Source organism: Ailuropoda melanoleuca, chromosome 14 (assembly GCF_002007445.2).
Source record: "Ailuropoda melanoleuca isolate Jingjing chromosome 14, ASM200744v2, whole genome shotgun sequence".
NCBI lineage: Eukaryota > Metazoa > Chordata > Mammalia > Carnivora > Ursidae > Ailuropoda > Ailuropoda melanoleuca.
The window spans coordinates 81684054-81697120 of NC_048231.1; the positions used below are offsets into that span (position 1 = coordinate 81684054).

The 13067-nt window shown below is 55.6% G+C and overlaps 1 protein-coding gene across 3 annotated transcripts in view; it reads right to left on the reverse strand.

Annotated features, from left to right (window-relative positions):
• Nucleotides 1-667: 667 nt before the first annotated feature.
• The window catches only part of SMAD7 (SMAD family member 7), a 29078-nt gene continuing 16678 nt past the window's right edge, over nt 668-13067 (reverse strand). For all 3 annotated transcript variants that reach the window (XM_034642363.1, XM_019804210.2, XM_019804209.2), the window contains one exon: nt 668-1278. In XM_034642363.1, coding sequence (XP_034498254.1) covers nt 740-1278 — 539 coding nt within the window. In that variant the 3' untranslated portion in view covers nt 668-739. The remainder of the gene's footprint in view (nt 1279-13067) is intronic.

Here is a 13067-nt window from a genome sequence, read left to right on the forward strand (position 1 = left end):
AGATATCCAGGAGCAGATGGCCGAAAAAGACTACGCAACAAGGACAGCAGGGTGGCTGGAAGGGGAAGACAACAAGCATAAAACAACTGGTTCTGGTTCAGCCTCTTTGCAGGGTTGCTTCTAAGAAGCCTGCAGACAGGCCCGTGTCCTAAAAGGGAGAAGTGGGGGGAGGGGCCTTCTCTGGGGAAGGGGGACAGAGCCTGGCTTCTGACAGCTGTTGGAGCCCCAGGTGCCAGCTTGCCGGCTTGCCCAGGTACTGCCTCGGCCCCACTGAGCACGTCCAAAGGGCAGGAGAGACGGAGCTGGGAGCACAGACCTCTCCGCAGAGACACGCTAAGCAACACACAAGCTCGTGTACAGACGCACGTGCACGCACTCCCACATACACCCTGACCAGGGAAATTGAGCACCCCAAAGCGAGGGCCTGCTCCCCATTCTTACACTGTGTTTGGTGGTACGCATTGTTGCCTCCCCTCTTCCTACTGGGGTGTTCTGCCAGCCAGCCCCCCCAAAACCCCAACAATTCTTTTCATAAGCTATTTCTCAAAGAACAAAACAGAACATAAACAAGAACGACAAGAAGGGGGGGTTGGGAGAAAAAGAAACAATAACAAAAACAACAACACATGACGACCAAAGAGTTTGCATGAAAAGCAAGCACTCGGGAGGAAAGTATTAGCAGCAAAGTCGCGTGGACTGGGCCCGCTCGGCTCCCGCTCCACCCCGTGTCCCCGCGCGGCTACCGGCTGTTGAAGATGACCTCCAGCCAGCACGGGCAGCTGCTGATGAACTGGCGCGTGTAGCACTGGCCCCAGCCCTTCACGAAGCTGATCTGCACGGTGAAGCCCGTCCACGGCTGCTGCATGAACTCGTGGTCGTTGGGCCGCCGCAGGCTGTACGCTTTCTCGTAGTCGAAAGCCTTGATGGAGAAACCGGGGAACACCTTGTGTACCAACAGCGTCCTGGAGTCCGGGTTGTCCAGTGTGGCTGACTTGATGAAGATGGGGTAACTGCTGCGGTTGTACACCCACACGCCGTCCACCTCCCGCGTGAGCTGGATGCCGCAGCCGATTTTGCTCCGCACCTTCTGCACCAGCTGACTCTTGTTGTCCGAATTGAGCTGTCCGAGGCAAAAGCCATTCCCCTGAGGTAGATCATAGAAGATGTCCAGGGAGGGCTCCTGGACACAGTAGAGCCTCCCCACTCTCGTCTTCTCCTCCCAGTATGCCACCACGCACCAGTGTGACCGATCCCCAGGCTCCAGAAGAAGTTGGGAATCTACAAAACAAGATGGCAGACACGGTTGGCAGGGATGTGGGTTGGCCTTTTCCTCTTCCTCCGCAGAATCAAGGCGCACCCAGACACACGGGGCCCAAGACCACCTGGGCTCTCATGAGACAGAGGAGGGGAGGGTGGTGCTGGGTATGAGGCCAGCTCTGCAGTCCTAGAACTGGGGCCCAGGGATGGAAGAAGCTGCCTTTGAACACGGGGCTCTATAGGGGGGCCTCCTCCCTCCACTCCCTGCCAACTGGTCAGGGACCCAGGACACCAGCATGTTTGCCTGTGGGGCCAAAGGAAGCCCCCCATCCCTGCCGAGCTCAGATGCTAGGGAACTGTGAGTAACTCCACAGGTCCCGGTTTGGGGGCAAGAAAAGGCCTTCCAGATGGCCTAGTGTTACAGCCCTTTGAACTCCACGGGACCTGAAAAGCTCGCCGCTTTAAAAGCCCTGGGTCATCCTCAGGAGAAAACCAGGACCCAGAATGTCTGTTGCTCGGGCCCCACAGATGACACAGCCAGACCCAGAACCCCCAGACTCCAGGGTCCCCTACTAGGCAGTGTCTGTGTTCGTCACCAACTTCTCTGATCAGCGCCTCGGTCATCAAGGAGCGCTATCCGAGAAAAAGGAAAGTGCAGGTGGTTTGGGGCAAAAACATCTATCTTCCTAATAGAAAAACCTCGGCTCTCTGTGCGTCTGTCAGCAGCAGCCCTACACACAAAGGGTGAATTCAGCCAAAATGCCAGATCACAGCACGCAGACTGGTGTTAACCCAGACTACCTTGACAGAGCTTCCTCCACCCAGACAGAAGATTATGTGTCTGAAATGGGTTGACCTTCCCTGAACTGCCCTTCTCTGCCTGCTGTACCCCCCCTCCCCAGAGGCATGCGGACACCTTGCCCTGCCCCCCACCCCGCCCCAGCTTCCCTAGACTTGGTTCTTCCCACAGGCAGCCAGGAGACTGGGGTGATTCTGGGAAGGTGACTTTCCTGAACAGGCGCTCAGAGCTCCTTTAAAGGGGGGGGGGGGGATCCTTTGGAGGGAAAGGGAGCCCCAGCGGCTGGCATTCCAACTCCTCCTTAAGCTGGAGCCAGTGGGGCAGGCCTCAGACTGAGAACCATAAATCTCCCGAGCCGGGCCAGGCTGCAGGAACGCAGGAACGCTGTGGTTTGTGGTGGCAGGGCGGAGACCGGAAGTCTTGTATTTGTTAACAAAAATGGGGAAAGGCGGGCAGCAGAGGCCTCCTGCCTTCCCCTGCAGCCCTCGCTTCTCACTCACTGGGGGTTCAGGGCCTGAAGGTGGGGGTTGGCTGGGAGATGGTTTTTGTTTGTTTGGCCTTTTTGGTTTGGGAACAACTGAGGGTCGATGCTGATGGGTTATACAGCATGGCAGCTGGGGGTGGAGGAGGGCTCAGGGACCCACGTCCTGCTGCCCCAGCAGGCTGGGTAAACCCAGGGCAGCTCAGCACACAACTGCTTCCAACCTTTACAGGCATGTTAGGACCTGGGCCCCAGTCAACTCCATTAACTTTTTTTTTTTTTTAAGCAGCAGCCAGTCTTGCATGGAGGGGTTCTGGGGATAAGTCTGTACAAATGACCCACTGAGGCAGCCACACACACACACACACACACACACACACACACCCTGAGTGATGGCTGTCTCCTACAGACACGCCCCTGAAATGGCCTTTGCAAAGGCCTACCCAGATGGCTGCACAAAATGGGGAAGCTGAGGGCTCCCTCCTCGCTCTCAATCCTCCCTCCGAAAATCAACCCCAGGAAACCGGCCTGTCACCCCCAACCCATGTGTCTATATAAAGCCCAAGTGTGAGAGAGGCTGTGTGTCCATGAGGGTGAGCACACGTGTGAGTGTGTTATGTGAGCATGTGTGTGTTTGCGTGCATACACTCTGGAACATATGGAAAAACAAGAGAGGGACAAGGGCTCCAAGCAGAGGTGACTCATCAGGCATTAACTTGTTTCTGCAAAGTATCCATCAACTGCTAATAAACTCTTGAGTGCTGGCAATCTTTGAACTTTCTTGTCGAGGGAGTTCGGCTGCATGGGCTACACCGAAGACCCGTAATATCCATATAAATAACAGAACTCTGGCGCGCACGTTTGCTGGGGAGGAGGAAGCCCTCTTCTGGAAGGCACGACCGCCCCGCTGTTTTGGGGAGGAGGGGGTTTTGAAACTTAAGCAGCTCTTGCTTATTACCCCCACTCAGGACAACAAGCCTGGTCTGGAAAGAAGACTGGGGAGTTGCTAGGAGGGAGGTTCAGGAGACCCTCAGTGGAGCCTCACGATACTGTTTCATGGAGCTCAGCCCCCCTGAAATCTGGCACCGGCTAGCTGGGGGGNAAAGAAGACTGGGGAGTTGCTAGGAGGGAGGTTCAGGAGACCCTCAGTGGAGCCTCACGATACTGTTTCATGGAGCTCAGCCCCCCCAGCAGCCTCTGGGGGCAGGGGAAGCTGGGTGGGGACTGGGGCCTGAGGTCGCGGGACTGGCCCGGAGCCCTGGGGTGGGGGGCAGGGGAGAAAGGGAGAGGGGGAAGCGTTCTGGCGGACTTCTCTTTCATCTGAGCAGCCTGCCAGTCCACCCAGCAATTTGCCGCCAGACAACCCTGCAAAAAGCCTTTTTCTGTTGAGGTTAATGGCCCAGCCCAGATCCACAGTGGCGTGTGGGTGTCCCTGTGTGTGAACAAGACCCCTGGAAGCCCACTAGGTGCTCTAAGCCGCCACAGCAGGACCCTCACCGGCTCCTCCCCAGCCCTGCCCCTCCAAGCCTACCCCACGGTCACCCCAAGCCTCCCAGCGCCCGGACGCCCCTTCTCTTCACTGCTCCAGGGCTACCTAGGTACACAGAAACAGGCCTTCCAGCAAAACCATCCCACCAGCGAAGGCCTCTTGAACGCATCACACTCCTGGGGGCCCAGGACAACATCCTACGTTGCCAGCTCAGTGATCTGCCCCAAACTCCCCACCATTTGGGCTCATTTCTGGGAAATGCTCAGCATCATCTTCAGAGAAGCACAGTTCCCTGAACTGGGCCGCAGCCCACAAGCATCTCCCCACAAAGGTCTGTGCACCCGTGTAGCTCCTAGAGGGACTGCCCTGGCCTCACAGGGGAGGAGCAGGGAGGCTCTCAGGCAGAAAAGGCCCCCTCTTTCCAAGGACGAAGGGAGAGTCTCCGAGCCTGACTCTGGCTTCTCCGCCCGGTTGCTGGTACTTAACCTCCACAGGCCAGACTCGCGGGCCCTTGTTAACTTCCCTCAGCTCTACAACCTTTTCCGGTATTTTCAGCAACTTCTCTCCCTCCTCTGAAAACTATACAGGGGCTTGTTTAAAACTGTATTTGTGCATTTTAAAGCATCCAAAAGAAAAGCTGTGTTGTAAAAAGCCAGCTAATCAGATGCCTGTTCACAATTTTTTCTTTTTATTACAGTTTAGGGAATTTTTGGAGCAACCCCAGAAAAATGCTGAATCCGCCTAAAATTCCTTTAAGGTGTTTTCCCCCTCCCCTTCCTCATTTCCCTTAAAGCATAAAAATCTACCCTTTAAAAGGAAGGGGGGGCGGGTGTTGAGAAGGGAAAGGATTTTGCTTGTGTTTGCACTTGCATTAGGGAAGACCACTTAACAAGGAGCTCCCTGCCTCTTACAAAGAGTTATTTAATTACCCTGGTCATGAATGAACAGACCTGACCCTTCTAGAGGACCGGAGGCTCATGAATGACTCTCACGCTCAGGGTTCTCAATGGCAGCGGGTGACCAGACCCCAGGATTTTCCATTTTTATTTGAAGGTGTGGGGACATGAAGAGAAATGGAGGGAGGGAACACACATCAAGCTCAGTGCCTCAATGGTACCATTTCTGGTCTCTTGCTTACGAAGCTGACCACACTGGCCAGAGAGGCAGGACGATTCCAAAAACAACCCAGTGGGGCTCTGAAAACAGGGCATACAGGGGAATGAGGCCATCAGAGCCTGGCTGTGCACCACCCAGAGATGCTGCGGGGGAAAGACGGATCCCCGAGATTCCGGCCTTTCAGGACAGGAACACAGTGGGGAACCAGGCCAGTCCACACAGAGCCGCCACAGCAGTGGGGCCCACTGGGCTACATGCGCCCAACTGCTGGGGCACGGGGGGGGGGGGAAGGCGGGCAAGGATGGGTGTAACCATTCACATCTCTGCGAGGCACTCAGATTATAAAGGGAGATGGCTTGGGGCGCCTGGGTGCCTCAGTCGGTTAAGCACCTGCCGTGGGCTCAGGTCATGATCCCAGGGTCCTGGGATCAAGCCCCACGTCGGGCTCAGCGGGGAGTCTGCTTCTCCCTCTCCCTCTCCTCCTCCCCGCTGTTTGTACTCTCTCTCAAACAGGTAAAATCTTTATAAAAAGGGAGACATCCCTGCCATAAATCCCACAGTGGGACAAGGGCTGTGTGCCCCCTCCCCAGTGCCCCAGCACAGGAAGACGGGGCAGACACAGTGCCTTCACGCAGGTGGGTGAGGGCAAGCAAAGGGCATGCATGGAGACACAGAAGTTAAACCCGGCAACCCTGGAACGCAAACACGGCCACGCCTCGCCGGCCGCAGGTCCAGGGTCCTCCCTCCTCGGGAGGCAGGCGCCACCAAGGGTTGCCTCATCCTGTCCTCCCCCACCTCAGACATCTCAAAGGTTAACAGCACCTGTCAGCCCTGTTCCCCACCCTGGTCAGGGCACTGGCTGTTCAGAGAGCACCAGCCCACTTCGGGGACACGGAGACTGAGATAACAGGGGACCCAGTGCCAATCCGTCTCATCTACTCCCAACCCAAACACTCGCCAATGAACAAGGGACCCCGCGCGGTCTCTTGTCCAAGATGCAAATGACCGAAACCGAAAGCAGACAAGTCAACACTTGCTGAGGTGTCTGGGCTCAATTCGGGTTCTGGAGCAAGCTGTCATCTGCCATGTTCACAACCTCATCCAGAACACCAAAGATTCCGCCAGGGCTCCCTCCAAGTCCTACGGGCAACTCTGGGGTTTGGAACAAGTTACCCATAGGGGGCGAAACAAACTCGAAACACTTCCCTGAAGAAACTAACCCTGAAAACGCTCCGACTCAACCCATCACCACTACCCCAACCTCCTCCGCCAAAGAGATGAGGAAATGGATTCTGGCTGGTAAAGGCAGGACTGAGAAAGCTGGGCTGTTTTCAAAGCTCTGCGTAAGATCTCTCCATGGAGGTGGCTGGACTGGAGGGGTGCGGCAGGGGGTACCACAGGGCTTGCTTCCAAGGTCAAGGTACTTGCTCTGGTCCCTGAGGCCCAACCAGCTGGGCTCCCCAAAACCCGCCCCCTCCCTCGGGGAACTCTGGGGTTGTGCAATGCCTCCCCACCCCCACCTGTGGACTCAGACACCCCGTTCAGACCCACCTCCCATGGTACCTTGGTGGTGACTTAAGCTCTTCCCTAAAACGGAGCTCCCAGGGCCAACCTCATAGGGCTGCTGTGACAATCTGATACAAAGTGGCCAGGGGCCAGGACCTGGCTTGCGCTTACACATGCTGGTCTCATCTCTCAGACATCTTGTCTTGGGTTCTCCAACTGCTTAGAAAATGCTCCCCACCCCCTCTCCCCCCAGGGAAAAGAACAGTCTGGGCCATGCCCACAGCTAATAAGCATTTACGATGTACTGGCCCAGGTGGAAGGGGACCATGTCAACCCTATGAAGTTGCATCCTGTAACTATCTTTATGTTAAAGAAGGGGAAAAAGAGGCACAGATCACTTGCCAAACAGCTGGAACTTAAGGCAAGAATACTGACTGGCGTGAGCCGCGGTGGGCAGCCCCCTCCAACCTCAGGCTACTGGCCTCTCCCAAACACTAGCGGACAAAAATGAAGTGTCCTTCAGGACATGCTTTGGAAATCTGATGACTACTTTAGGGCTGAGCATGGGGTCCAGCTCCCCCGCACCAACGGGGAATGAACTGCCTTCTTCGCCAGCAAGCCGCTCTATGATCTTGGCCAAGTGGCCTGCCCTCCCAGAGGCTCAGTGTGACCCATCTGTAACTAGTGTGGAAGAGACGAGGGCACAACGGGCCCCCTTCGGGCTCTCCAGTCTCCGGCTACACTCCGTGATTCACAGAAGTGCCCGATCCATATTAACGCTGGTTCCGTTTATTTTTACTACCTTCCAGAGAATAAGAAAATCACTTTGGGGAGCCTGGCACATTTTTGCATTTCATTTGCAACACTAAGACAAAACAAAATTAAAAGGGAAAGGAGATTTGAGTCAGATTCTGCTGTGTCCATCTGTAAACTGATTTCTTTTTAAACTTGGGAGTTATGAACTGTGCTTTTTCAGTCTCTCAGGAAAAGGTGGATCCCCCCGGTGGAGGGTCGGTCTGCTGTATCACCACCCAGGCCTGGCCCCCTCAAGCTTCTCCCCTGTCACCACCCTCCTCCTGCGAGCTCCTCTCGAGCTCCCCGATTTGGCAGAAGACTGATTCGTGACTGTGCCTTACAAATTATGATGAGTAATCAGTTACTAAAGCTAAAATGGACTCCCCCCTGCTCCCCAAACGGGCCCCACCCCTGTCTCCCAAGGCCCCTCAATGTCCAAGGCAATAGCCCCCAGCCCAGGGGACCCTCCTAAGAGCAGTATTTGGCCAGCAGAGAATATAATTGAGGGCAGTGCCGGGCAGGGGAGGGAAGCCACACAATCAAAAGCTCCCGTCTGTCTCGCCAGCCGGGCTGACACCGCTTCCTGTGCCCCAGCCTTCAGCCATGCAAATTATAGCGTGTACCCGGCTGCCTGCCTTCTGAGGAGGCCAGCTTTGCCCGGCTCCGAGAGGACTCAGAGGAAGGGTGGGGACTCCCAGCCTGGCCAACTCCATTCATAATATTTACAGTAAATGGGCCTCTCTGCCTGTTTTGAGTGTGCACCCAGACCAATCACTTCAAGTTTGAATCTCAAGACACTTCCCCTCCAACGTGCACCAGAAAGTTCCCACTGTTAACTCAAATAACTCACAAATAACTCAGCAGCTCTCTTCAGAAAGGGGGTTCACACACCTGCACACAGACAGCCCCCCAGACCTGCATGGCATCTGTTCACCTGCCTGCCCACTGGGTAGGACTCCGGCCACTCCCAGGAGGACACAACAGAGGTGGGACCATCACCCAACAGGAAGATGTCCAAGTCACATCTCGAAGCTTACCCCCCCACACCAACCTCCCTCCTGGAGAGGGACCAGAGATCCCCCCCACAAATTCCACCTGTGGATTCCCAAGTGGAAATGCATACACGAATGCAACCAAAGAATCGTTGTCTTAGACCACCAAAAGGTCCCTCATTTTCTTTTCTGTGCTGACCCCTTCTAAGTACGTGGGCTACACGTTCAAACTCAGGAAGAATCTTAATAAAAATGGATGCATACGTCGATTGTTTTAAAGGACACGACCCCCAGAGGTACAAAATAGTTCTCGCCTGGTTCTGCAGGCCTGGGGGCTCTGCAGTGAGCTGCTTTTGCTGTGGGCCTCCTTTTACGAAAGCCCCGTGCACAATGACCTCCAGGGCCCCGAAAGGCAGTACAGTATTACAGGACCCAGACACGGGCCCTGCCCTGCCCCTCCCATCCCCCCACACAACTCCAGCTTGACTCCAGCTTTTCTAGAGGGTAGGAAAACCATTGAAGACGTGGAAAAACACAGGGAGAAACAAAAGTCCTTTTCATCCCTCCCCTCCCCCAGCTCCCCTTGTTCCATAACAATTATGAAAACTGTTGGATGGGATGGCATTTTGAACATTTACTGCATTCCGGCCAATAAATTCCAATGCAGGATCTGATGGAAAAGCCTCCCTCTCCGGCCAGCTCCTGGCTCCCCGCCCCCCTGCTCGCTCCCAGAGGCGTCATTCCTTCTCTTTCTTTACAACCCAACACCAGGGCCTGGCCAGGCCAGGCCCGCACCGTACTCACAGGGAAAAACAACAGTACGACAGACTGGAGACAGTGTGCAGACTGGAAAAGTTAATCATTACTTCTGTCTACCTCTGTAATCTAATCTCTCTGGCTCTGACACACTCACTGTTCAGCCACCCCAGCCCTTTCACCCCCAAAGCACCCAGGGCCTCCCAGGCCTGGGGGCCCGCCCCATGAAAGAGGAATGAAGCCTCCACCACCCTGGGCTGCCATCGGAAGGCCCCCCAGCCCACCATAAATCGCCATCTGCTCAGTCCTGTGTGCCCCACGTTTTAGAGGACTCTGGGCCTCACATACATTTGGGTTCCAATCTGGCTTGTATTACTTGTGGAGAGCCAGGCCACCCCTCCCCCACTGACTCAGCACCCCCACTGCCTGCGCCAGGGCTCCCCCTCAAACCCAACCAGTTGCATCCAGGAGCATGATGGCCAGTATGACTCTTCCCCCCTACCCCCAGGCCATCAGCCCACACACACCATCAAGATGGCGCTGCCCTATGATGCTGTCTCAAAAACTAAATCCAGAGTTACCAAAGGACCCAGAAATCCCACTTCTGGATGTGTATCCAGAAGAGTCTTGAAGAGACTATTTGCATGCCCATGTTCCCAGCAGCATTGTTCACAACAGTCAAAAAGTGGAAGCAACCCAAGTGTGTCCACTGAAGGATGAATGAATGAAGAAGTACGTACACACACACACACACACACTAAAAAAGGAAGGGCGTTCTGGCGCGGCCTACGATGCGGACGAACGTGAACTCAGCCAGCCACGGAAGGTCACGTGTGGGATGACTGCACTCCTATGTGTGCCTAACGCAGTCCAATGCAGAGACAGGAGGAGAATGGTGGCTGCCCGGAGCCCAAGCTGGGGGGCCGGCTGGGGGTTCAGGGTTTTGAGGGGACAGAGTTTCAGTTTGGGAAAGAGAAGAGGTCCCGGAGGATGGTGGGGGTGGCTGCCCGGCGAGGTGATGGATCCATGCCACTGAGCCGTGTGCTTCACAACGGTCTAAATGGGAAACGTGGGGTATATTCTGCCCCCCAAAAATTGGAAAGGAAAGAAAGGACAAGGAAAGGGAGAAAGGAAAAAGACAGACAAAACAAAGAGAAGGCCCCCCCCTCCCTGCAGGCCTTAAGTACAGGGGATTCACTGGTGCGCTTCCGCCCATCACAAGCATAAAGGCCCCCTGGAAATGTATGCAGATTTTGGTACGCATATGCATTTTTATGGGGAAGGATTCCTCAACTTTCACTCATTCTTGGGAGAGTTTGCAAGCCAAGAAATGTGAAGAACTATAATCTTTTTATTCGAGAATTCAAGAGGCCATTAGCTACCCACCAACTCAGCAACAGGGGGTCTCATTCCCACCCGCCCTCAAATCCAAGAACCAAAGACCACACAGACCACAGGATGCCTTGCAAGATTCTGCAAGGGGACTTGGGAGACACCAGGTCCAACCTCTTCTTTTGCAGATGAGGACACTGAGGCCCAGGACAGGTGAGGCCCTGTGGGCCCACAGAAGGCAAAAGCCCCACCTTCAGCCAGGAAAGTGGGCCAGACCCATGGGCCAGACACCTGGTGGGGGGGGCCTCTCCCTCCCAGTGCCATTCTCCAGGCCCCGTCTCGGAGACCAGGAGTTTGGGGGGGGGCAGACTCGCTTCTGAGTCTTTTCACGTCCCCCACCCCAGACCCCTTCCCCGAGGAAACACCCCCCAGCAGGGTCTTCACTGTGACCCCACTGAGCTGGACATGGGTCCCATCTATTTTTAAGAGCTGTACTGAGCACCCAGCTCACAGGAAGACTCAACTAGTTAGTTCTTTGCGCTCCGGGTTACTGATTAATGAGGGGGAGGGGCTGTGCTGGCTAAGAGGCTGCCAGGCGGCCGGCAAGGTCCCCAGGCACCTTTTCGAGACCCTTCCCGGCCTGGAGAGCTCACTTCGCCTACTGGGGAAGGACACCCTTCCACCTTCATTAGGTGCCTGGAAGAGTGGAAGCTGGGGGGACAGGGTGACGGGGGCAGCTACATGACCTCTGAGTGGCAAACGCAGAAAGGTGCGTCCACAGAGAGCAGTCATCGGGTGGCGTCATTATTGTTTCTGTTCCTGTTGAGCGGCCATCCCAAGTTCAAAGTAAAAAGGCAATTCTGAAATGAACAAATCCGAGAGCCACGGAACAGTCCCTGGCCAGCGAACTGAGCTGTCTGCTGACAGAGACTCCCAGCGTGACAAGATGAAACTGGAGTGGAGATCAGTTCTTTCCTTCTGCCCTGGATCAAACCCCCACGCCAAACCAGCTCGCGGACTGTTCTGGCCGGTGGGTTTCCAGAGCAGAACGAGAAGATCAATGAAATGAGTGACCTCCAGGAACGGAGCCCTCCGAAGGCGGGGGGGCGGGGTGAGCGTGGAAATGAACACCTTTGGTCACTGCCTAGTAGATCTCCTTGCACAGAACCACCGCAGAGGGCTGGGACCTCCCGCGCCACGCGGGCATCTCACAAATGGGCCTGACCGGCAGATTTAACATTAAAAAGCACGAGCTGCATCCCCCAATGGTCTTCGTGTGAATCAAGCCCACCAGGGTTCTAAAAGCAAAGTCAAGCTCCAGGGCTTTTAAAGATTGCCCACCTGCCTTGTGGCTGTCAAGACATCATGATACTATCTTTCCAGACATCTGTGTCTGTGCTGACCTCCCCCCCTGCCCCCCCACCTCCCCCACCTGGGGCTGTGGTCCCACAACAGAGCCAGTGCACGGCTGGTCACCTTGGCTCCACACTGCACACCCAGGTACTACCAGGGTCTGGATTTTAACTGTACCTCCTAAAGTTATTGCTGTTATCTTGACAATCAAGGGGAGGGGTGGGGGGCTGGAGGGGGAGGAGACAGACCTCTGTTTATCCACAAGCTTTGTTTTATCTCAACTCTGAACAGACCACACAACCAAAGCAGAGGCAAAAGCCAATGACGGAAAAGCTCTGCCTGTCCAGCCTGCCTAGCCTGCGTGCTCAGACAATCACCCCAGGGGCCCATCCCTGCACCCCTACCGTGTCTTACAACACCTCACCCCATGGCCCAGCTCCGAGCCCAAGGGCCCTGGCTCCTTCTGTCCTGTAGAAACTGCCTGACAAGCTGCCCCCCCGTCTGTACTCCAGACAGAGCCAAATCCCGTTCAAGAGCCCTCTACGTCACTCACCCAAAAACACCTCCAGACAAATGACTACATTTCTATGGGGGGGGCCCCAAAACTGCATCCTCCACACCTCGCTGAGCCGGGCACATAGTAGGTGCTCAAGAAACCATCACTGAATGAATGCACCACAGACATGCTGGCTTCTCCCAAAGGAGCTGGCCCACCCAGCTTTACACCTGCCAGAGGGAGGTGCACGTGAACCTAGCTGGGAAGGGAGCACGCCTTCCAGCCAGGGGTCAGCCAGAAAGGCCCAGGCCCTGTCCCAGCTCCCAGTGGGGGCGGGCAGAGAGAAGCCCCTGTCCTCACTTACTTCCCAGCCAGCTGCAGCAGATCGAGAGAAGTGTTTCCAAGCCAGGCGCCGGCCCAGCCACCTCTGTGGGCATACCACCTGCCCACAGCATTCTGCCTTGGCGTCCTGCTCTGTTTGGACAAGTTACGCTCACCCAGTGTTCAACAATGCTCTTACACACCCCAGGGCTCTTGTTGTGTTATGAAAACAAAACAATGCACGCTAAGGGAAAAAAGCTGGGGTGAGGGGCGGGAGGGAGTGGGGAGCAAGCCAGCCACACACAAATCTCCTTCTGGTCTCCATCCTACAGGGGGCCCCTTAGCAGCACGGGTTGGGGCACTGACCCGTGTCA